This window comes from Leucopleurus acutus (genome assembly GCF_964270905.1).
Source record: "Leucopleurus acutus genome assembly, chromosome: 10".
NCBI classification, from domain to species: domain Eukaryota; kingdom Metazoa; phylum Chordata; class Mammalia; order Artiodactyla; family Delphinidae; genus Leucopleurus; species Leucopleurus acutus.
Window position 1 is genome coordinate 53558394 of NC_139153.1, and position 19877 is coordinate 53578270.

At 44.2% G+C, this 19877-nt stretch overlaps 1 protein-coding gene across 1 annotated transcript in view; it reads left to right on the forward strand.

Annotated features, from left to right (window-relative positions):
* OSBPL10 (oxysterol binding protein like 10) overlaps positions 1–19877 on the forward strand; it is a 284771-nt gene that overhangs the window by 218176 nt on the left and 46718 nt on the right. The window contains exon 6 of the mRNA XM_082847276.1: positions 205–359. Within this exon, the coding sequence (XP_082703402.1) occupies positions 205–359 (155 nt within the window). The remainder of the gene's footprint in view (positions 1–204; positions 360–19877) is intronic.

Sequence of the window (19877 nt, forward strand, 5' to 3'; positions counted from 1 at the left end):
ATGGTCATTACGCAGAAACTCGTTTATAAATAGGTGACCTGAATCTACACTTAAATCCACTGAATCAGCTTAAATCCTCTATGGTCCACTTAAAATTGGACCCACTTCAAGTCGGGTTTCTTCAACAGCATGGTATGGCTATTTCTTGAGCTCTAAATGTTGGATTTGGAAAATACTTGGCATCATTCTAGGTCTTTATTTCAGAAAGCATCCTGGGATGGCACGGGCCTAAGTCACACTCCACAGAGCAGCTGAAAAATGGGACACTTGCCTCTTTGCCATCGGCCAGCGCCAGCATAACCTGGGCCATTTTACCCAACTCCGTGGAGGATGAGCAAACCTGCCCGCCAGAGCCAGAGGTAAGCTCGCCAGCCTCTCTTCGCACCTTTCATGGCTTGTGTTAGCGCTTGTTCAGAAGTAGAGTAATTATATTTGTAACTTGCTCACCGCTGGGTTTTAAGAGGAGACAAATTATAAAATGGAAGCATCGCCCAGGGAGACAAAATCAGCTCCGTGCACGCCTGGCGCTCCTGCTCTTGTGCCTGGCAGCTGCCGTGGGCGAACTGTGATCCAACTGATGCGGAATCTCCCATTTTCATTGAAATGGGAGTCGTTTTCACGTCACGTGGGAGAAACTCTAACACACCCACTAACGTGATGCCTGTTGACATGATGGGAGTGGTTACAATATATTATGTCGCTCCCCTCAATATTGGCTTCTTCGTGTGGTTGTGCTAATAACATGAGCTCCTTCCTCCTAGGCTTGATCCCCGCATGCTACACAACCGGGCCAGCCCAGGGGCAGTGGCTGGGACTCTTCTAGGCGTTGCACCAGCCCAGGTCCAGGGAGGAAAAGCCCTGCAGACCTTCGGGGCTAGCCAGGCCCCCACAGGCTCCCTGGACCCAGTCATCTGCCCACGCAATCTCCGTGACTAACTGCGCCTCTAAGTGGCAGCTGGAGGGAAGCCAAATGCAGCCTGCATTTTGTCAATTTCCCCGGGTGTCATGAGTGAATTTCTTTTTCTTGGTTGCACGTGTCCTGTTGACATGATCTCGTGAACTGGGCTGGGACCTACTTTAACCATGTGTTAGAGGTGGTTCTTCATTTGAATTGAAATCACTTTAGCCTGAAAATTGTGGAGCAAAATCTATTTTGTAAGGTTGCAAGTCCCAAGGCAGAGCTTCTTCAGTCAAATGGTCTTGGTTATCCATTGAAATGTTTCTCCAAGCTTCACGTGATTCTATTCTCCGAGGGCCGCTTGAGGGCTCAGGTCTTCCAGAGGCAGGATCGGCCTGCCTGCAAGTATTTCATCAGCATCTGTAAGGTGACTTTGCAGGGTATGAAACGATAGGGGATGTGAGATTTTGAAAGGTATTTGCCTCTGCCTGTACACCGAGTTTCAGGGGGAAAACACTTGTAGCTGACGTGTGGGTGCCTCGCAAGGTAAGTTGGCAACTGAGAAGATGTCGGAGCTTGCTGTCAGGTAGTTTTTTTGAGAGCCTCGGGTGGGGTCACATTTGAGGAGGCCGTGCTTAGCTGCTAAGGGGTTGAGAATTCCAATCACCTCCATTCTGTTGGAAAAGAACCTTTGGGAGTTCACACCATAATACACATACCTAAATCTTGCTCTAGAAAGAAATTAAAAGAGAAGTTCTTAGATCTTTAGAAATAACTGTTTAGATCCTCATCCCCAGCAGCATCACGGGGAAACCCTAACAGAGGCTGTCACCTAATAAGCTTTTTTTAAAAAAAATGGTTATTTATTTACTTAAGTATAGTTGATTTATAATGTGTTCATTTGTACTGTACAGCAAAGTGATTTAGTTACACATATATATATAATTATTAAATATTCTTTTCCATTATGGTTTATCACAGGATATTGAATACAGTTCCCTGTGCTGTACAGTAGGACCTTGTTCTTTATCCATTCCATACATAAAAGCTTACATCTGCTACCCCCAACCTCCCACTCCATCCCTCCCCTAACCCCCCTCCCCCTTGGCAAGTACAAGTCTCTTCTTTATGTCTGTGAATCTGTTTCTGTTTCACAGATAGGTTCATTTGTGTCATATTTTAGATTCCACATATAAGTGATATCATATGATGTTTGTCTTTCGCTTTCTGATTTGCTTCACTTAGTATGATAATCTCTGGTTGCATCCATGTTGCTGCATATGGCATTATTTCGTTCCTTTATATGGCCGAGTAGTATTCCATTGTATCTATGTACCACATCTTCTTTATCCATTCATCTGTTGATGGACATTTAGGTTGCTTCCATGTCGTGGCTATTGTGAATAGTGGGGCTGTGAACATAGGGTTGCATGTATTTTTTTGAATCAGAGTTGTGTCTAGATATATGCCCAGGATTGGGATTGCTGGTTCCTATGGTAGCTCTAATTTTAGTTTTCTGAGGACCCTCCTTACTATTCCCAATAGTGGCTGCCCCGATTTACATTCCCACCAACAGTGTAGGAGGGTTCCCTTTTCTCCGTGCTCTCTCCAGCATTTATTGTTTGTAGTTTTTTTTGTTTTTTTTTTTTTTGCGGTACGCGGGCCTCTCACTCTTGTGGCCTCTCCTGTTGCGGAGCACAGGCTCCGGATGCGCAGGCTCAGCGGCCATGGCTCACGGGCCCAGCCGCTCTGCGGCATGTGGGATCTTCCCGGACCGGGGCACGAACCCTTGTCCCCTGCATCGGTGGGTGGACTCTCAACCACTGCGCCACCAGGGAAGCCCTATTGTTTGTAGTTTTTGATGATGGCCATTCTGACTGGTGTGAGGTGATACCTCATTGTAGTTTTGATTTGCGTTTCTCTAATAATTAGTGATGTTGAGCATCTTTTCACGTGCCTGTTGGCTGTCTGTATGTCTTTGGAGAAATGTCTACTTAGTAACCTGATAAGATTATTATTAGGGCTGCTGATCTTCCCTATTCTGAGTCCTTCCTAGTGTACGTGCTGCCTTTCCTGTGGATGCTTTTTCTAACCCTGAAGTTTGAAAGGGTTAGTCTGTTCTTTTTACATAAAATTATTGCCCACTTTGCTTTGCCAGTCAATAGCATTGGCAGAAGATAGTATATCATTGTCCAGACGAAATAACTAGCTCCCAAGTTCAACTTTTAAAAAATACTTTGAAGGAGAAGAACTAGGGAGAGCTTTTAAGTTAGGAACAATCATTAATTTTTGATTGTCGTTTTTGCTCTTACTCCTTTTGTCAGAGTGATAGGAGGTATTCTCTGGTACTCTCTTGCAGCAGTGAGAGGCTTATGGGGTGTGATGCGGGTGTGAATGTTTTCTGAGAAGGAAGGATTAGAGCTCTTTTGCAAAGACGTCCTTCATTTTTTCCAGTGACAGCTCTGGTAGATGATTCTCACAACCCAAACAGCTAGTGTTGGTTGGACACTATTTTTATTTTAGGCCATTGTGCTTTGTCACTTTTTTTTTTTTTTTTTTTTGTCTTAACAGTTGAAGAAGCTAGCCATAGCCACCCAATAGTTTTCTTGTCAGAAAAAGGAAAATGTTTCCATTGCCTCCCTTTTGTACAATTTGGAGAAATAACCCAAGAAGGAATGAAGTGAAATTCCTTATGAGAAGGTTTCTTATCCCTTTTGATGTGGAGAATGTAGTTACTATGTGATCATTGGGAGACTAGGAATTGTAGTTATTGTGGTGCTTTAGCCAAATATTTTCTTCTGGCTTATTGTTTTGATCATATTAGGTCTTTAGGAGCATAAATTAGGGTATAAAACATACCACATCCTAATGTATATATATTTTTTAATGCCATCAAGCAATTAACTCAATCCAATTCCCATCAGACATAGACTGGGTATCCTCCAATTCAACTCAATTCTGATACTGTCCACCTGGAAAGAGCATCAGATCTCACAGGTGAAGGGCTCAGTCCTGCAAGACTGAGCACCCCATCAACTTCAGACGCCAGTCACATATCCAGGTTGTCACCTGTGCTTCTGACCAGCCGGCTGTGGATTGGAGGTTCCCATGTCCTCTTCCTCAGGCTTGATTAATTCGCTAGGGTGGCTCATAGAACTCAGAGAAACATCTACCAGTTTGTTACAAAAGGATGTAATTCAGGAACAGAAGGAAGAGATGCATACAGCAAGGTCTGTGGGAAGGAGCTCGGAGCTTCCATGCCCTCCTGCCCTCTCCGAGTGCACCACTCTCCCCACCAACCGTGAAGCTCTCTGAACCCTGTTCTTTAGGGTTTTTAAGGAGGCTTCATTACATAGGCATGGTTGATTAAATTACCCTCCAGGCCCTCTCCCCTCCCCGGAGGTCAGGGGTAGGACTGAAAGCTCCAACCCTCTAATAACCGGGGTTGGCTCCACTGGCAACCATCTCCCATCCTTAGGGGCTTTGCAAAAGTCATTCCTTAACATAACAAAAGACACTTTAAAGCTTTCATCTCTTAGGAAATTCCCAGGGTTTTAGGAACTCTGTGTTGGAAATAGGGACAAAAAAGCAAATATATATTTCTTACCATAAATCACAATGTGACACTCCCCTCCGCTGTTTCAGGCTTACCATAAAACAACTTACAGATACCTGGAAAATGAATGCATTTTCAAGCTTAGTCTGTTTCATTCTCAACAGAATAGAACTCAGAAGAGCAGCGTGTATTTAATACGTGTGTTACAAGAGAATTGTGGTTGGCTCTGTTATCAGATGCAGTGATCTCAAAATTTTATTCGGCTGGGGCTGGGGCTGGGACCCACTAAATGTGAAAATGAAATATTCTTCCATAACGAAGTGAGTTAGGATCTTGGTTTCCCCGTTAGGAGAACGATATTTCAACTCTCTCAGCACGGTTTGAAATTTAAGTTTAGACAGAAAAGGGTTTTGGTGGTGCTTTCTTTGTCGAAGAGTGCCTTGTTTTAGGACAGGAGGAATGGTGACTGGGGAGATGAAGTACTGGGCCTGGCGCTCTTGACCTTACACCCACCCTCCGGATTGGAAACCTACCAACGCAAGTCCACGTCGCAGGCTTTCTCACAGGGAGGTTTCTAAATGCATGACCGTTTCCTCAGTGCATTTGTGTGAGAGCTGGAAGCTGAGGCTGGGACCAGATTCCTTCTGCTGGTGCTACTGGCGGACAGGGTCAAGGGGATGTGAGTATTTAGAGGCAGGTGCAGTGGCCAGACTCGTTGTTCTGGGGCCTCAGTCCCCCTGCGTTGGCAGGAGAGGCTGTTGTGGCCGCAGCGCCAGCAGCATCCTGACACTTGGATCAAGGATACCTGCAGTGGTGTGTCCTTGCATGAAAAAGTCTAAGGGGGTCTTTTGTCTGGCCTTCTGCCAGACCACTGATGCTATAAGCACCTAATTCCCATATCAAATCCCTTCCTGATTGAAATACCTGGAGTGGTTTCCGTTCCTGGCCCTGGATCCTGACTGGTTGGGCTGTTGGCATAGGGAAGCAGTGGGTGGCATGAGGACAGTCCTCAACGGCAGCTCACATGTCACCATGTTTACCCACCTTCCTGGAGGCTGTTTCTGAGAGACAGAAACCCTAATTTGTGGTAAAAGTCAGGTTTATTGAGGTAAATTCATAAATAATGAAATTCCCCCCTTTAAAATGCAATTTTACCACTTCTGAACTTTGATCTGTTACAACAGTTCCATCGCTTTCCAAGATTCCCTTGTGTTCCTTTGTGTTTAACTCCTCCCCTAGCCCCTGGCAAGCGCTCATCTGCTTTCTGTCCACGTAGTTTTGTCTTTTCCAGAATGCCATGTAAATGGAATCACGCAGTGTGTACACGTGAGCCCGGCTTTCTTTGTTTAGCATAATGTGTGCTGTATTAATTGTTGGAGGCACTTATTAGGTGCCCGGACACCGACCCCTGGCCTGGAGGGAAAAGATGGAGAGTCAGTCCTGTTAATCCCTCTCCACTGGGGACCTGCAGCAGGGGGTCTTGAAGCCGCGTCTCAGGAGTACGTCATCAGCTCCTATCAACCCCTGGGTTGACTGTTTCACTAGAAAACTTTGCCTGGTGAATTGTCTGCATCGCAGCGGCAGTAATGCCATCAAGAGACCACATGACCTACACTCCCCAAATCTAGCAGGTTCAGAAGGACTTCTCATAACGTCCCTAAGTACTAAGGACTCGATCAACATATAAATTAGCCAGTGGGCTTTGGTTAGAAAACTGCAGAATTTAATTTTCAAGTAAGTGTGTCAAAATCCCCACTTCCCCAAGGGAGGGCATTGTTTTACAAATAAGGGAAAGAGACAGATATAAAGATTTAGCTGAATTTTGCTTCAGGAAGAATTTTCATGCTCTTGGTTGAATTGTCATCTTTAGCACTGAACTTTTGAACCACTTAACCACATATAAAGCTGTTAGTTTTGAAATCCTCTGACTTTCAAGTTGAAGCCTGACCAGTGTAATCTCAACCCATTTTGATCCTTTTTATTCTTCATCTCCACAGTACATCAGTGTATAGGTAGATGTTAACTGAGCATGAAGTGTCAGGCATGGGATGGTGATAGAGTTTTTCAAGATAAGGTAATATGCTGTTTTGATCCTTTGGATAATTCTTTTTTTTTTTTTTTTTTGCGGTACGCGGGCCTCTCACTGCTGTGGCCCCTCCCGTTGCGGAGCACAGGCTCCGGACGCGCAGGCTCAGCGGCCATGGCTCACGGGCACAGCCGCTCCACGGCACGTGGGATCTTCCCGGACCGGGGCACGAACCCGTGTCCCCTGCATCGGCAGGCAGATTCTCAACCACCGCGCCACCAGGGAAGCCCTGGATAATTCTTTTAACACGCATTTTCAACCTTACTGATTTGTTCAAAATATTTGACATGTACTTGTTGTCAGCTGTTTGACCATGGAGTGGGTCAGCTAACACATCCCATCCCTATAATGGTTGAAAATCAATTTAGTGAATTCTGTGATAGCTCCACAAAGTTAATGGTTGCTACGTAGGAAATGTTGTCGATCACATTTGGACTTTGTAACAAGTAAGGTCGTGGGTGATATGATTAACCCCTTCCTACCCCACTCCCCACCCTGTCATTAGAGAGTTTGATTGCCTCTTCTTCCCAGATCCTGTAGGACAGATGTTTTTTCTCTTTGAGCCATGGCCTTTGAGTCACTACATCTTAGAATAGTCTTTAGGGGTCCAGTGGCCACTCCCCAAACTGGAGTGACTAACTGACTTGCCAAGAGTCACAGAACTGGCCAGTGGTAAAGGCAGGATGGACATCTAGACTTCCTTTCTCCCCAGCCAGTGCCCTTCTGTATATACCACACCATCTCCTGTGTCTAGGAGGATTCTTTCAGCTGCAAATAACAGAGAACCCAACAGTTAGAAGCTCAAGCAATAACTACATTTAATTTTCTCACACAGTGAGACTTCTGCCAGTGAGTGGCCGTGGGTTTGTTGCAACCACTCCCGATGGCCTCGAAGATACAGGCTCCTGGAAAATGGTATGCAGTTCCCGAAAAAAATTAAAACTAGGACTACCATATGATCCAGCAGTTCCACTTGTGTGTATTTATCCAAAAGAATTGAAATAAGGTTCTTGAGATATTTGCACCCCAGGGTTCATTGCAGCTTTGTTCCTCGTAGCCAAGAGGTGGAAACAACCTAAATGGATGAATGAATGAAGAAAATATGGTATATGGATGATATGATAGATTGTTATTCAGCCTTGAAAAAGGAATGAACCTTTAGAAACATTATAATAAGTGAAATAAGCCAGTCATAGAAAGACAAATACTGCATGATTCCACTTATAGGAAGTATCTAAAGTTGTCAAACTGATAGAAACAGGAAGTAGAATGGTGGTGGCCGGGGCAGTGGGGAGGGGATGGGGAGTTGCTATCCAGTGAGTGGAGAGTTTCAGTTGTGCAAGATGAAGGGTTCTGGCGGTCTTCTGTGCAGCCATCTGCGTGTAGCTAACACTACTGTTCTACGCACTTCCACATGTGTTAAGAGGGTAGATCTCATGTGCTTTTTATCACACAAAAAATCGATCACTTCTCTCTTAAAAAAAAAAAAAAGAAAAACCGGTTTCTTCCATTCTTCTTGCTGTTGGCTTTTCATCCCCATGCTTGTCATGGTGGCAGCATGCCAGCTACAGTCCCAAGCATCACCTGCTCACAACATTCTTTCAGAACGTGGGACGAGATGAGAGCTCTTCCCAAGACGCTCTGTGTGGGAAGGGAGGTCCCCGGCACACTTTTCTTGTTGTCTCATAACCAGAACTAGATCCCCCCCAAGACCCAGCAACTGGGTTTCCGTGACTGCTTTAGAGTTACCACAGTCACCCTCCATGGCTTTGGAGGAGGGTGCTAAATCACAGGGATCTCGAGTCCTAGGGAGACCCACATTGGGTCCCCATTAGCCTTGGGGAGTAACAGAGAGTGTGGCTGGACCCCCATACCTGCCCCAAGCAGGTTTTCTTCCTGCAGTGCTCATCTTCAGTTTCCATAGGACTTTTCTAGTGGGGAGGGATAAATTGGGAGATTGGGATTGACACATACACACTACTGTATCTAAGATAGGTAACTATTAAGGACCTACTGTATAGTACAGGGAACTCTACCCAATACTCTGTAAAGACCTATGTGGGAAAAGAATCTAAAAAAGAGTAGGTATGTGTATATGTATAACTGATTCACTTTGCTGTACAGCAGAAAGTAGCACAACATTGTAAATCAACTGTACTCCAATAAAAATTCAAAAGAATTACAGATTCCCAGATCCCAACCCAGGAAAAAAAAAGACTTTTCTAGCCCGACTGTTTCATCTCATAGGCCAAATTTTTTGAGTGTAGACCTCTCTCTGATCCCTCATTGAAGACTCCAAAATATTTAGGAAAGCACCGTGGGCATAGTAGACACTCTGTAAATATGTGATGAATGAATGAATGTGAATGATAAAGTCCATCTGTACTGTTCATAGCCTGAGGGCATCCTTCTCCCCGTCTTCATCTCTGTCCCTCGCTCTTTCCCAGGGGTAAGTCTAACCTGTTGAGTGGCAGGTGAGTTATGTATGCTGCTGTGACAAGTGATTCATTGATGGCCAGTGTCCTGGACCTCCCTAGTCAGATGGCTTTCTTACTAATTAGTCCATTTCTGTCGTTGGCCTTGACCTATCCAACAGGTACTAGGTGGTGGTAGTGGTGATGTGTGGAACTCTTATTATAACCTTTTCAGAAGATCCACAGAGGGCATTCCATTCAGGTTCTGTCATTATGGAATGGGGAGTGTCTTTTAATCATCTGGGTTTTTTCTTCTCCTCTCCTGGCTGTTGGTTTGGAGAGAAAACAGTCCATCCACTGTGCAAATGTAGAAGAGACACCTCCTGGCTACCAGACCCTCGACACTTAGAAATCAGAAGGATCCAGGTTGTTGCTTGTGCTTGAAAATAGACTGCTCTCTCATAAGTATGCTCTGTGTTCCCAGTATAGTAAGATAGTAATTATTCATCTTCTCAGTTATTTGTTCATTCATCAAACATTCATTGCGCTACTATGTGATGGACATGGAATGGAGAACTCCTTAGTTAAGCAGATTTTCATAGCTCAGTACTATGAGATGAATTATACACTCACCTCCCTGCAAATTCATATGCTGAAGCCCTAACCCCTAATAGGACTGTATCTGAGAGTTAGGGTCTTTAGGAGGCAATTAAGGTTAAATGAGGTCTTAAAGGTGGGGCCCTAATCCAATAAGACTGTAGCCTTGGAAGGAAGAGGGAGAGAGATCTCTCTCTCACTTTCCACCCTGTGAGAACACAGCAGAAGGCAGCCGTCTGCAAACCAGGAAGAGAGCTCTCACCAGAACCCAGCCATGCTAGCCCCCTGATCCAGGACTTCCAGCCTCTAGAACTGTGAGGAAATAAACTCCTGTTGTTTAAACCACCCAGTTTATGGTATTTTGTTAGCCTGAGCTAAGATACTCAGCTTATTAACTCTGTGCATTTTTCACAATAGTTATTTTTTTATAACTTGAGATTAGAAGCAGGAGAAATGGTTTTTAGCCAAGTGATGTTTCCAGGTTAATTTGCCAGCACCATGGAGGTGCTGGTTGTCTGTGGCTGCAGGCCGTGGTAGTTAAGATGACCGTCTGTGGCATCTGGCATCATGGCATTTGGAGACATATTTCTGCAGTGTTCTCACAGGCTGTGATTGCTGAGAACAATCTCTCTTCCCATGGCTGAGAGCTCCTATCTGTCAAAAAGAGCGTTTTTCTGCCCTCTTCTCTTCTTAACAAATGGACAGCAAACATAGCCATCACACACAAACGTAAGCTCTGTGTGCATTTTTCAAGGGCTTCTTGAACTTGGTTTCTGGCCACATTAATGAGCTCTCAGAGGCACAACGGTGTCATTTCCTGTGCAGCTTTGGGGGATTCCTTTCAATTTTTGCTACTTTTTTCAACGACTTGTTCTTCCCTTCATTCCTTTTCCTTTTTCCGTATCCCTTTTTGTGGGTGATAATAAAGTTTTGTTTTCTTGGCTGGTGTTGCTTTTATAAGAGCGAGGTGGAGTATAGTCATAGGTCCCCAATCACACCTGCTCAGGGGCCAGTAGGGTGTGTCTGGGGCTTCTAGTGGGTTCAACCCTAGAACAAGCCAGTCTTTGGGGAGCCTTGGGGGTGGTCACTGTGTTGCCTCCCTTTCCTCCCCTCCCCCCAGGCCACTGTGGCTTTGTGACATAAACACCCACCAGAGTGTTGGGGACACAGCCATCTTGGATTTGCCAGTTGTGAGCTGGAGCCATATGAAAAAAAATCAGCACCAGGTGGTATAATCTCTTCTATCCCGCCGCAGTCCCCAAAGGATTAAGCACTTTGAAACTGGTGAATGAAGAGGGCTTAAAGCACTGCAGTGTTTAGTATGGGTTTTCCCTCCCCCCAACCCCCTATCCTGAGTCCTCTTCTCTTTGCCCTGATATCAGTTCTTTGGCCATAGAGGGAGAACGTCAGATCTGAAGCATTGGCGAAGAGTTGAAGAGATTGTAGCCATGTGGTAGGATAATTTTTAGTGTCCTGTTGTTTTGGGTATTTATTTTCTTCCTATCCCTGTGGCCCCAAATTTCACAACTCTGTCTGCTTTCCCCCTAGCCTGCCTCGCCCCATGGGATACTACCAGTAGAAACGAGCTCTTCACCATCTGCCCGGCTTACATTTTTATTTGCCCACAATGAATAACTCTTCTCGAGGGATTTATGTGCTGTCTCAGATGCCGTTCACTTTCCAGAGATGTGAAGTCGATGCTCAGAGATTTATGACCTTGGGGAAAGAATGTTATGGAAGAAAAGAGGAAAATCTTTTCTCACATATACCTCGGGCTCTGCCTGAATTAATCAATGAGTTCTTGGATCCCTTTTGCAATGTGGATTGAGTTTTGTAGATGGATTATGGGGTGCGGTGCAGGGGCTGCCTCTGTGCTATATTATAATTGTAAATTTAAAATTTTTTGGTAATGGTGATAGATGAGCAGCTCAGCAGAATGGAGATGGTATGTGTATGTGTGAATGAAATTGTCTAAGTTCTGATAAAGATTTTACCCCCCCTGGATATAGGACTCAAACAACCGCCCCTCTGATACTTGAACTTACCTTACCAGCAGCTGTCTGGCTGTCCATCCTGTCCCCAGTCACCCCAGCACCAAAGCTCTCCTTGCCCCTGCAGATATTAGAGCAGCAGGGGCCAAGCAGGTAGGCTTTGTGAGGTGACAGGTGCAGTCAAGTGTCATGTGACACCCTGTCACGACCGTCTTCTTTCTCCTCTGAGGACAACTCATAGCCATCGCTTCCCCAAAGCCCCGGGTCCCTCTTCTCTGCCATTCACCATCTGCAGCCAGCTAATGAGACATCGGACTGTCCTGTGTCATTTGTGGCTCCCTTTATTAGCTACAGTAATCCCGGCAAATGACCTCATCACAAATAAGTATAAGAAGATGGGCAGAAATACAGCCATTTGGAGGAAAAGGAAACCATAACTTTTTTGGAAATGAAATTAAACCTAACTGAGAACAGTGTATCAATCCTTAAAGCCATGGAAATGTCCTTCAGATTGCCCCAAATCTCTCTTCACATTTTCCTTGATCTCATCAGAATTGCTTTCCTTGAAAAAGAATAAGAAATGTATAGAATTTGATTGTTTTATAGTTAAAGTAATACTGCAAGAGTGTCAGATCTTCCTACAGCAAATGTATAGTATTTAATCCACATTCTGAGTTTGGAAGAGCTTTGTGGGTTACTCTGGAAATGCACCTACACCATGAATGACATTCTTCTTTGGAAAATGTGTTTCAGATCCCAGATATCTTCTTTTCAATGGCTTGTGTACTAAAATGCAGGGCCAGTTTGTAGTTCTGTCTTAAAAAAAAAAAAAACATGTAATTTGGGGAGAAAACAACTCCTTTGGGGAGTGTGAGGTTTTCTTATAGTGACTGAAACCAATTTCCTGCACTGAAGTGAGAAAAGAAATGCAAGCAAGAGAAAGGGACTATTTTTATGTTTACATGCCTTTTAATTTCATTATGATGCATTTTTAGAGCTAAAAACCTTATTTAGAATGGGATCTTACATAGAAATTCCCAGAATGAGGAAACACCTTTCTGTTTTAGATGCTGCTCTGTGAGATCAGTGGTTCTTCACTAGGTGAGTAGACAAGTGGGGACAGATGTCATAACAATTCCTTCCTGAGCCTCAACAGAAGACCTTTATAAGCATCAGAGTGCCCACCTCACAAAAGCAAGCTTTTTGTTTATGTTTTTTTAGAACACAGATTCCTTAAAGAAGCAATCAGTAGAACATAAGATACAAAACAATAACAAAGACAGTGAGAGATCCTCTTTCAGGTAGTTTGGCTCTTGAGATGAGTAAAAAGGTGTTTCAAAGCTACAGGGGTATTTTGGAGAGGTGAGGTTAAATGATTGCATTTCTAGATCATAGGAATGAAGCTGATATTCTCTTTCTTCTCTTGGGTATTCTGGTCTAGAGTAGATGTCAGTTTAAGCTGTCCCTCGATGCGGGGGTTAGAATGATGTCTCTAGGGTTCCAGCTGTGGAGGCTCACAGAGTCGGTTGGACCCCAGCTCTTGGACTTACTGTCTGTGAGAATGTGGGCATGCGAATTATCAATGGTAATGATCGTAGTAATTTCCTGATGGAAATGTGATGAGAACTCGATGAGACGGTGTATTGTCAGTGTTCATCTCAGTGCCTGGCACATAGTAGGTACTCAGTAGTCAGAGTCTTATTCAAATTGTCTTTGACCTGCCTCTCTTACCCCAGTCTGTAGATAGGAAGTTGGTTGAGGAAGCCCTATGAGCATTTGTTGTTAAGCTCTTCTGGGTTCCTCACGCGAGATTCATTTCTCTTATGTAGTCTTCCAAAAGAGTTTTCTGGGTGTAAATGATGACAAATGTATATATTTATACGCTGGGGCCTGATTCACAAAGGGCTTCCATTAATAACTTACTCAAACTGGACTTCTCCAGGTAGAGCTGATTTAAGCATTATCAAGGCGGTTTTGTTGCAAGGTAGGTGTCTTGCCTGGCTTCTCTCTGAGGAAGTCCTAAAATCACCCAGCCAGCTGGCAGGGTGGGCCCAATCCAGTGGGCATCTCTAAGGCAGGCTGCTCAGGTGGGCTGATTTTCACAGCACACCCCAGCTTTGCGCACAAGTGGAAGTCTGGAGTGTAGAGACATAAAGGAAATATCAGGTAGGTTGTATTAGTTTCCTGTTGCTGCTGTAACAAATGGCCACAAACTTAGCCTAAAAGACACAAATTTATCCTCTTATAGTTCTGTAGATTAGAAGTGTTATGCAGGTCTCAGTGGGCTAAAGTCCAGGTGTCAGCAGAACGGCATTCCTTTCTGGAGGCTCTGGGGTGAATCCATTTCCTTGGCTTTTCCAACTTCTGGCAGCTGCCTGCATTCCTTGGCTTGTGGCCCCTTCCTCCATCTTCAGGGCTAGGAACCTTGCATCTCTTTGACTCTGCTTCCATAGTCCTGTCTCCCTGTGATTTCTCTCTTCTGCCTTCCTCTTCCACTTTTAAGGATCCTTGTGGTTACACTGGGCCCACCCAGATAATCTAGGACAGTCTCCCTACTTTAAGCTGATTAGCACCCTGAATTCCCCATTGCCATATAGCCTAACCCAGTCACCGTCCTGGGGATTAGGACCGCACATCTTTGGGCTATTATTCAGCCTACACAGCAAGTGAGTTGGTTGGCAATCACAAAGACGTTAGATAAACCATGAAAATAAAAGTGGGATGGACCTCCGACTTGAAAGAGAGCCAGTGGTTCCATTGCTCCCTTGGAGGAAAGCACCCAGCTCAGCTGGATGTGTTGTCGGGAGGAAAGTAACTGGCTGTGCCTTTTGTCCAGAGTGAAACTTTGCCAAGCTGACTTTTCCCAGCCTGCTGCTGCTCCTCACCCCTCCATCCCCTCTGCTGCCCCCAAGAGCCTCAGTATTAAGCCAGACGTGACCCATGAGGTCGTCTCTGACAGTTCACACAGTTCAGATCTTGGCACTGGGAGGAGGAGGACCTGAAAAATTTTTGCAGCGTAATTGTCACGTAAACACAGCATAGGACTTATAGGAAGTCAGAAGTAAAAGTCCACTCTTTCTTCCTTCCAACATACCTCCTACAGGGAGCTACTGTATCTCTTCTGGGGAGTCTGTTTCCATAGCAAACATATATACTTTAAACAGTTTTTACAACAGTGGAATCACACTATAGATAATGTGGCTCTTTAATTTACAATAGACTTTAGGTATATTGTTTGCATTCCTTTTAACAGCCACAAAGCATTCAACCCTGGGTGTATCATAACTCGTGGAATCATGTACCGTAATTTATTTAACCAGTCTCCACGAGAAACTTGTAGATAGTCCAGTTTTCTTTTACAGGTAGTGCTCGACATATATTTGGCATACTAATGCACATATGTCTTATATAGGGAAACTGTCTATCAGTGGAATTCAGGCAACATACATGGGAATTTAAAATTTTGCAAAGTATTACCAAATTGCCCTCCGAGATTGAGCCAAATTTATACTCTCAGCAATGTGTGAGGGCTGCTGTTTCCTGTTCTTTCGCCATTAAGAATGAATATCAAGGTCCTATTTTCTTTTTTTTTTCATTTTTTTTTTTTTTTGCTGTATGCGGGCCTCTCACTGCCGTGGCCTCCACAGGCTCTGAACGCGCAGGCTCAGTGGCCATGGCTCACGGGCCCAGCCGCTCCGCAGCATGTGGGATCCTCCCAGACCGGGGCACGAACCCGTGTCCCCTGCATCGGCAGGCGGACCCTCAACCACTGCGCCACCAGGGAAGCCCAAGGTCCTATTTTCTTACCAGTGCTTTTTAAGAAGAAAAATGGTATCTTGTTTAATTTCTATTTTTATGATTATGAATGAAGTTGAGAATATGCTTCACGTATTTATTAGCTCTTTGTATTTCTCTTGTTTTCAGTGTCTTGGTCACAGCCTTTGCACATCTTCCCATTCAGTTGGACTTTCTAATTAATGTTTTATAAGAATTCTTTTTATATTAAGCCAATTAGTCCTTCATAGTATGAGGAAAATATTTTGTCCTCTTCTTGGGTGTACTTTCCCCATGAAGGAGCCCTTCGCTTGAATTGGTTTGAGTCAGATTCCCCTTACTTACATCCTTTCAAATGAATTTTGTGTGTTGCTGTCTAGGGCTGCCCACTGAGATGAGCCACGGTGTTGCTGTGTTTGTGGTGGCTGTTTTATAGGGAGGTATCACACTGTGGGAACGTACAGGAGCTGATATGTACACCCATCCTTCCTGGAAACATCATCGGCACGAATCAAGCATCCTCTCACTGAGAGCATTGGTTCTCCTACCCTCAGCTTCTCCCTCAGGCAGATGTCAAAATGTGTAGTGACTCATTCTCTGGTGGTTCTGGTTTGGACACTCTGTCTCCATCCAGGGTCTAATGTTGCTGGGTTTTAAGGCAGTTTTAAGCAGGATATTTATCAAGTTGAAAAAAAAAACCCAATAGTTTTATTTCTCAAAAATGAAGTACTTAGTGTCAGAAGTTAAATTGTTTTTTCGTTTTAAAGACATTGGATTATAGCATGGTAAAATATTCAGTTAAATATCACCTACCATGGGGTATTTTCAAACTCACAAGAGGGCTGTGTTTCATTATCACCCTTTATGAATGGGATGAAGATTTATCGTTCAGGAACAGAGCATTTTTCAAATGTCTAGCCAGGTGACAGAAAGCCTGGCTTTGAGAGTCATTGCAGGACTGTGTTACACTGGAGACATGGAAATTCTGTGCATCAGAATGATCTAGAAAAGGAAGAGACAATTGAATATTTAAAAGAATGTGGGTCCTACCTGAGAAATTCATACCTTAAAATCTACTGTGCTCTTTTTGTGCTACATATGATAATCCCACAGTTTAAAAAAAATATATTTTATTGAAGTATGGTTGATTTACAATGTTAATTTCTGCTGTACAGCAAAGTGATTCAGTTATACATATATATATTCTTTTTCATATTCTTTTCCATTACGATTTAGCATAGGATGTTGAATATAGTTCCCTGTGCTGTACAGTAGGACCTTGTTTATCCATCCTGTATATCAATAGAATAGTTTGCATCTGCTAATCCCAAACTCCCAATCCTTCCCTCTACCACCCTCCTCCCCCTTGGCAACCACAAGTCTGTTCTCTATGTCTGTGAGTCTGTTTCATAGATAAGTTCATGTATGTCATATTTTAGATTCCACATATAAGTGATATCATAGATATTTGTCTTTCTGTGTCGGACTTACTTCACTTAGTATGATCATCCCTAGGTCCATCCCCGTTGCTGCAAATGACATTATTTCATTCTTTTTTATGTTTGAGTAGTGTTCCACTAGTAGTGTTCTACCACATCTTCTTTATCCATTCATCTGTCAGTGGACGTTTAGGTTGTTTCCATGTCTTGGCTGTTGTAAATAGTGTTGCTGTGAACATTGGGGCGCATGTATCTTTTCGAAATATGGTTTTAAACCCACAGGTCTGATCATTAATAGTGCTCACTACACAGTGTTTTCATTACCCTGGGATGATTGCAGCTGTCTCACACATTTCCCCTTGACGTTTTCATTGAATAAAGCATTTGAGAGTGGGGCAAAGCAGAGTATGATACTGTGATGGTTTTTAACGTAGAAGGCATAGTAAGCCTCATCTGGATTTTATGGCCGTGAATAATATGAAAAAAAAATTGCTGCAATTGCCCTCTTAGATCCCGAGTATCAATTCCCATTTGAATAAAAGTACAGGGAAAACTTCTTTTAATATCCGCTATCACAGTGGCTAGAAAAATGGTTGCACATGATGCAAATTAAAAAGCAGAGAAAATGCCAGCTATTTGAGCCAAAATGTACTGAGTGGGATTTAGAGATTGTAGGTTTAGTGGAGCCTTATTGGTGCTTCCTCACTGTAGAATTAAGAGCGGTGGTGGTTTTCTTTCTGGTTTATTTCTTTTTTCTACAAGACGCTAGATAGAGCCTGTTTTCTCTGAGATGCTTTTCCCTAAGTTTGTTAGTTTTTACTGAAATCAAGACATGATAGACAAATACCAGAGAGTTTTTAAGAGAAGTGAAGAATCTAAAATTGTCCAAGCTTGGGGTTGTTTCTAAAATTCCTAGCTTTTGATCTTCTTGTGGTACTAAATCGTTGGATCTTCTGAGAGTCAGAAATTCCCAAAGGGGATAGTAATCCAGAAACTCTACCCCTTGAAGTGAAATGGCGTAGATTTCCCTGATTTTGGTCCTTGAAGGCTGGGATGCGTCTGTGTGTGTATTGATATGTGCCTGGCACACAGGAGTCCCCTGTGAATGATGTCCCTGGTGGCCTGGACAGAGCGTTATCTGCAGAACAGTTTTAATGGGCTTTGCCTTTTCCATTATTCATGATGCAATCCCTTTTTGTCTGCAAAGAAGAGTAAATACCTCTTGCTTCCAATGACTTGTATCAAAACTATTCTGTGTGGCTTCCCTGGTGGCGCAGTGGTTGAGAATCCGCCTGCCAATGCAGGGGACATGGGTTCGAGCCCTGGTCTGGGAAGATCCCACATGCCACGGAGCAACTAAGCTCGTGCACCACAACTACTGAGCCTGCGCTTTAGAGCCCGTGAGCCACAACTACTGAGCCTGCATGCCACAACTACTGAAGCCCGTGCACCTAGAGCCTACACTGCGCAACAAGAAAGCCACCACAGTGAGAAGCCCGCGCACGGCAATGAAGAGTAGCCCCCTCTTGCTGCAACTAGAGAAAGACCACGTGTAGCAATGAAGACCCAATGTAGCCCCCCCCCAAAAATAAATAAAAACAAAAAAAAGTTTATAGCTTTCTGATCCTGTTTTTGGGCCATCAAGTGAAATTTCCAGAGCCTGGTCTAATGTTGAGAAATACAATTTCCTTCTTCAACTTATGCCTACACAGGATTTTGATAGAAGTTGTCCATTTGTCCATGTTTGACTCTCCTGTCCACACTGGGCACTCAGGATTGGGTTTGGGGAATCAGAAGAGGCCAGTGACACATTTCCTGCTACATCTTTCCTGGGTGCCAGGCCTCTAACACGCCTGCTGCTTTTCTGGGCTGCTCTCCGGAGCCCCTATGGCCTGGGATCATTAGAGCAGTGGTTTCTCGAGTGCTGGCTTGCATCCCAAACACCTGGGGGGCTTGGTAACACTCAGGTTCTCCAGGGGAAGGGGAGGAGGTGGGCTGGAAGCCTACAGTGGGCGTAGAGTTTCAGTTCTGCAAGATGAAAAAGTTCCAGGAATCTGTTTCCCAGCAATGTGAATAGAATTGATACTGCTGAACTGTACACTTAAAAATAGTTAAGGTGTTAGAAAAAAAAAGTAATTGAATATAAAGTGATTTGTCATAACTCATGGAACTATGCACTAAGGCCTGTACATTGCACCACGTATAAATTCTATTTCAATTCAAAAATAAACATCAAAACACAAACATAACACAGGTCTGGGCCCCTGTCCCCACAAACGTAACACAGGTCGGGAAGTCTGGGATGGGGCCCAGACTTTGCATTTCTGTCAAGTTCCCAGCGATGCTGAGGCTGCAGGTTCGGGACCATGTGTTAGGCCTGATCCCGAGCTTCTCCCTGCTCCATTCTGCATCCCCTCATTGCTTTGCATCCTTTTTCCCTGTGCCTGCCTCTAAGTATGAGCCCATGGCTGCATAATGTGTGGAAGAAGCAAGGTGGTGTAGCAATTAGCGGCATCAAGTGTAGACTCTGAAAGGACCACTAAGGGGGTACCATCGACTTTAGTCTCCTTGTGTTTATTTTCTGAATAGAGGCATTCACCATCTGCAGAATCAGAAGAAATCTATCACCCAGCACAAAACATAAATCATTAACAACTGTGGATATAGAAAGCCAGAATTCTGTTCTCGATGCGCATCCATGGTTACAAAAGAAGCAAATCACAGGGGGACCCCCCCCGATATATCATTCTGTCGTCTTTTTGTTTCTTCGGTGAAGGTGCTTGTAAAGTGGTTCATCTGTGGTTCAGTAGGAATTTTAGAGTTTTAAAATGATCTGTTCTCACTGAGCTTTTTATTGCCAAAATGTCAGGAAAAGATAGGCAAGGCAGTAACCTGTGAGCGACCCTGGCGAGGCTTCCATGTGGGGTGTTAGAGGAGGGAGGGATTCCCTTTGCCCCGGGATCATCAGACCCTGCATCAGGGCATGGGTGCTCTTTCTGCAGAGAAATGGCAAATGGTGGGAGGCATGGAAGTGAGTTGGGGGGACATTTAAAGTGTTGAACTTGGGACTTCCCTGGTGGCACAGTGGTTAAGACTCCACGCTCCCAACGCAGGGGACCTGG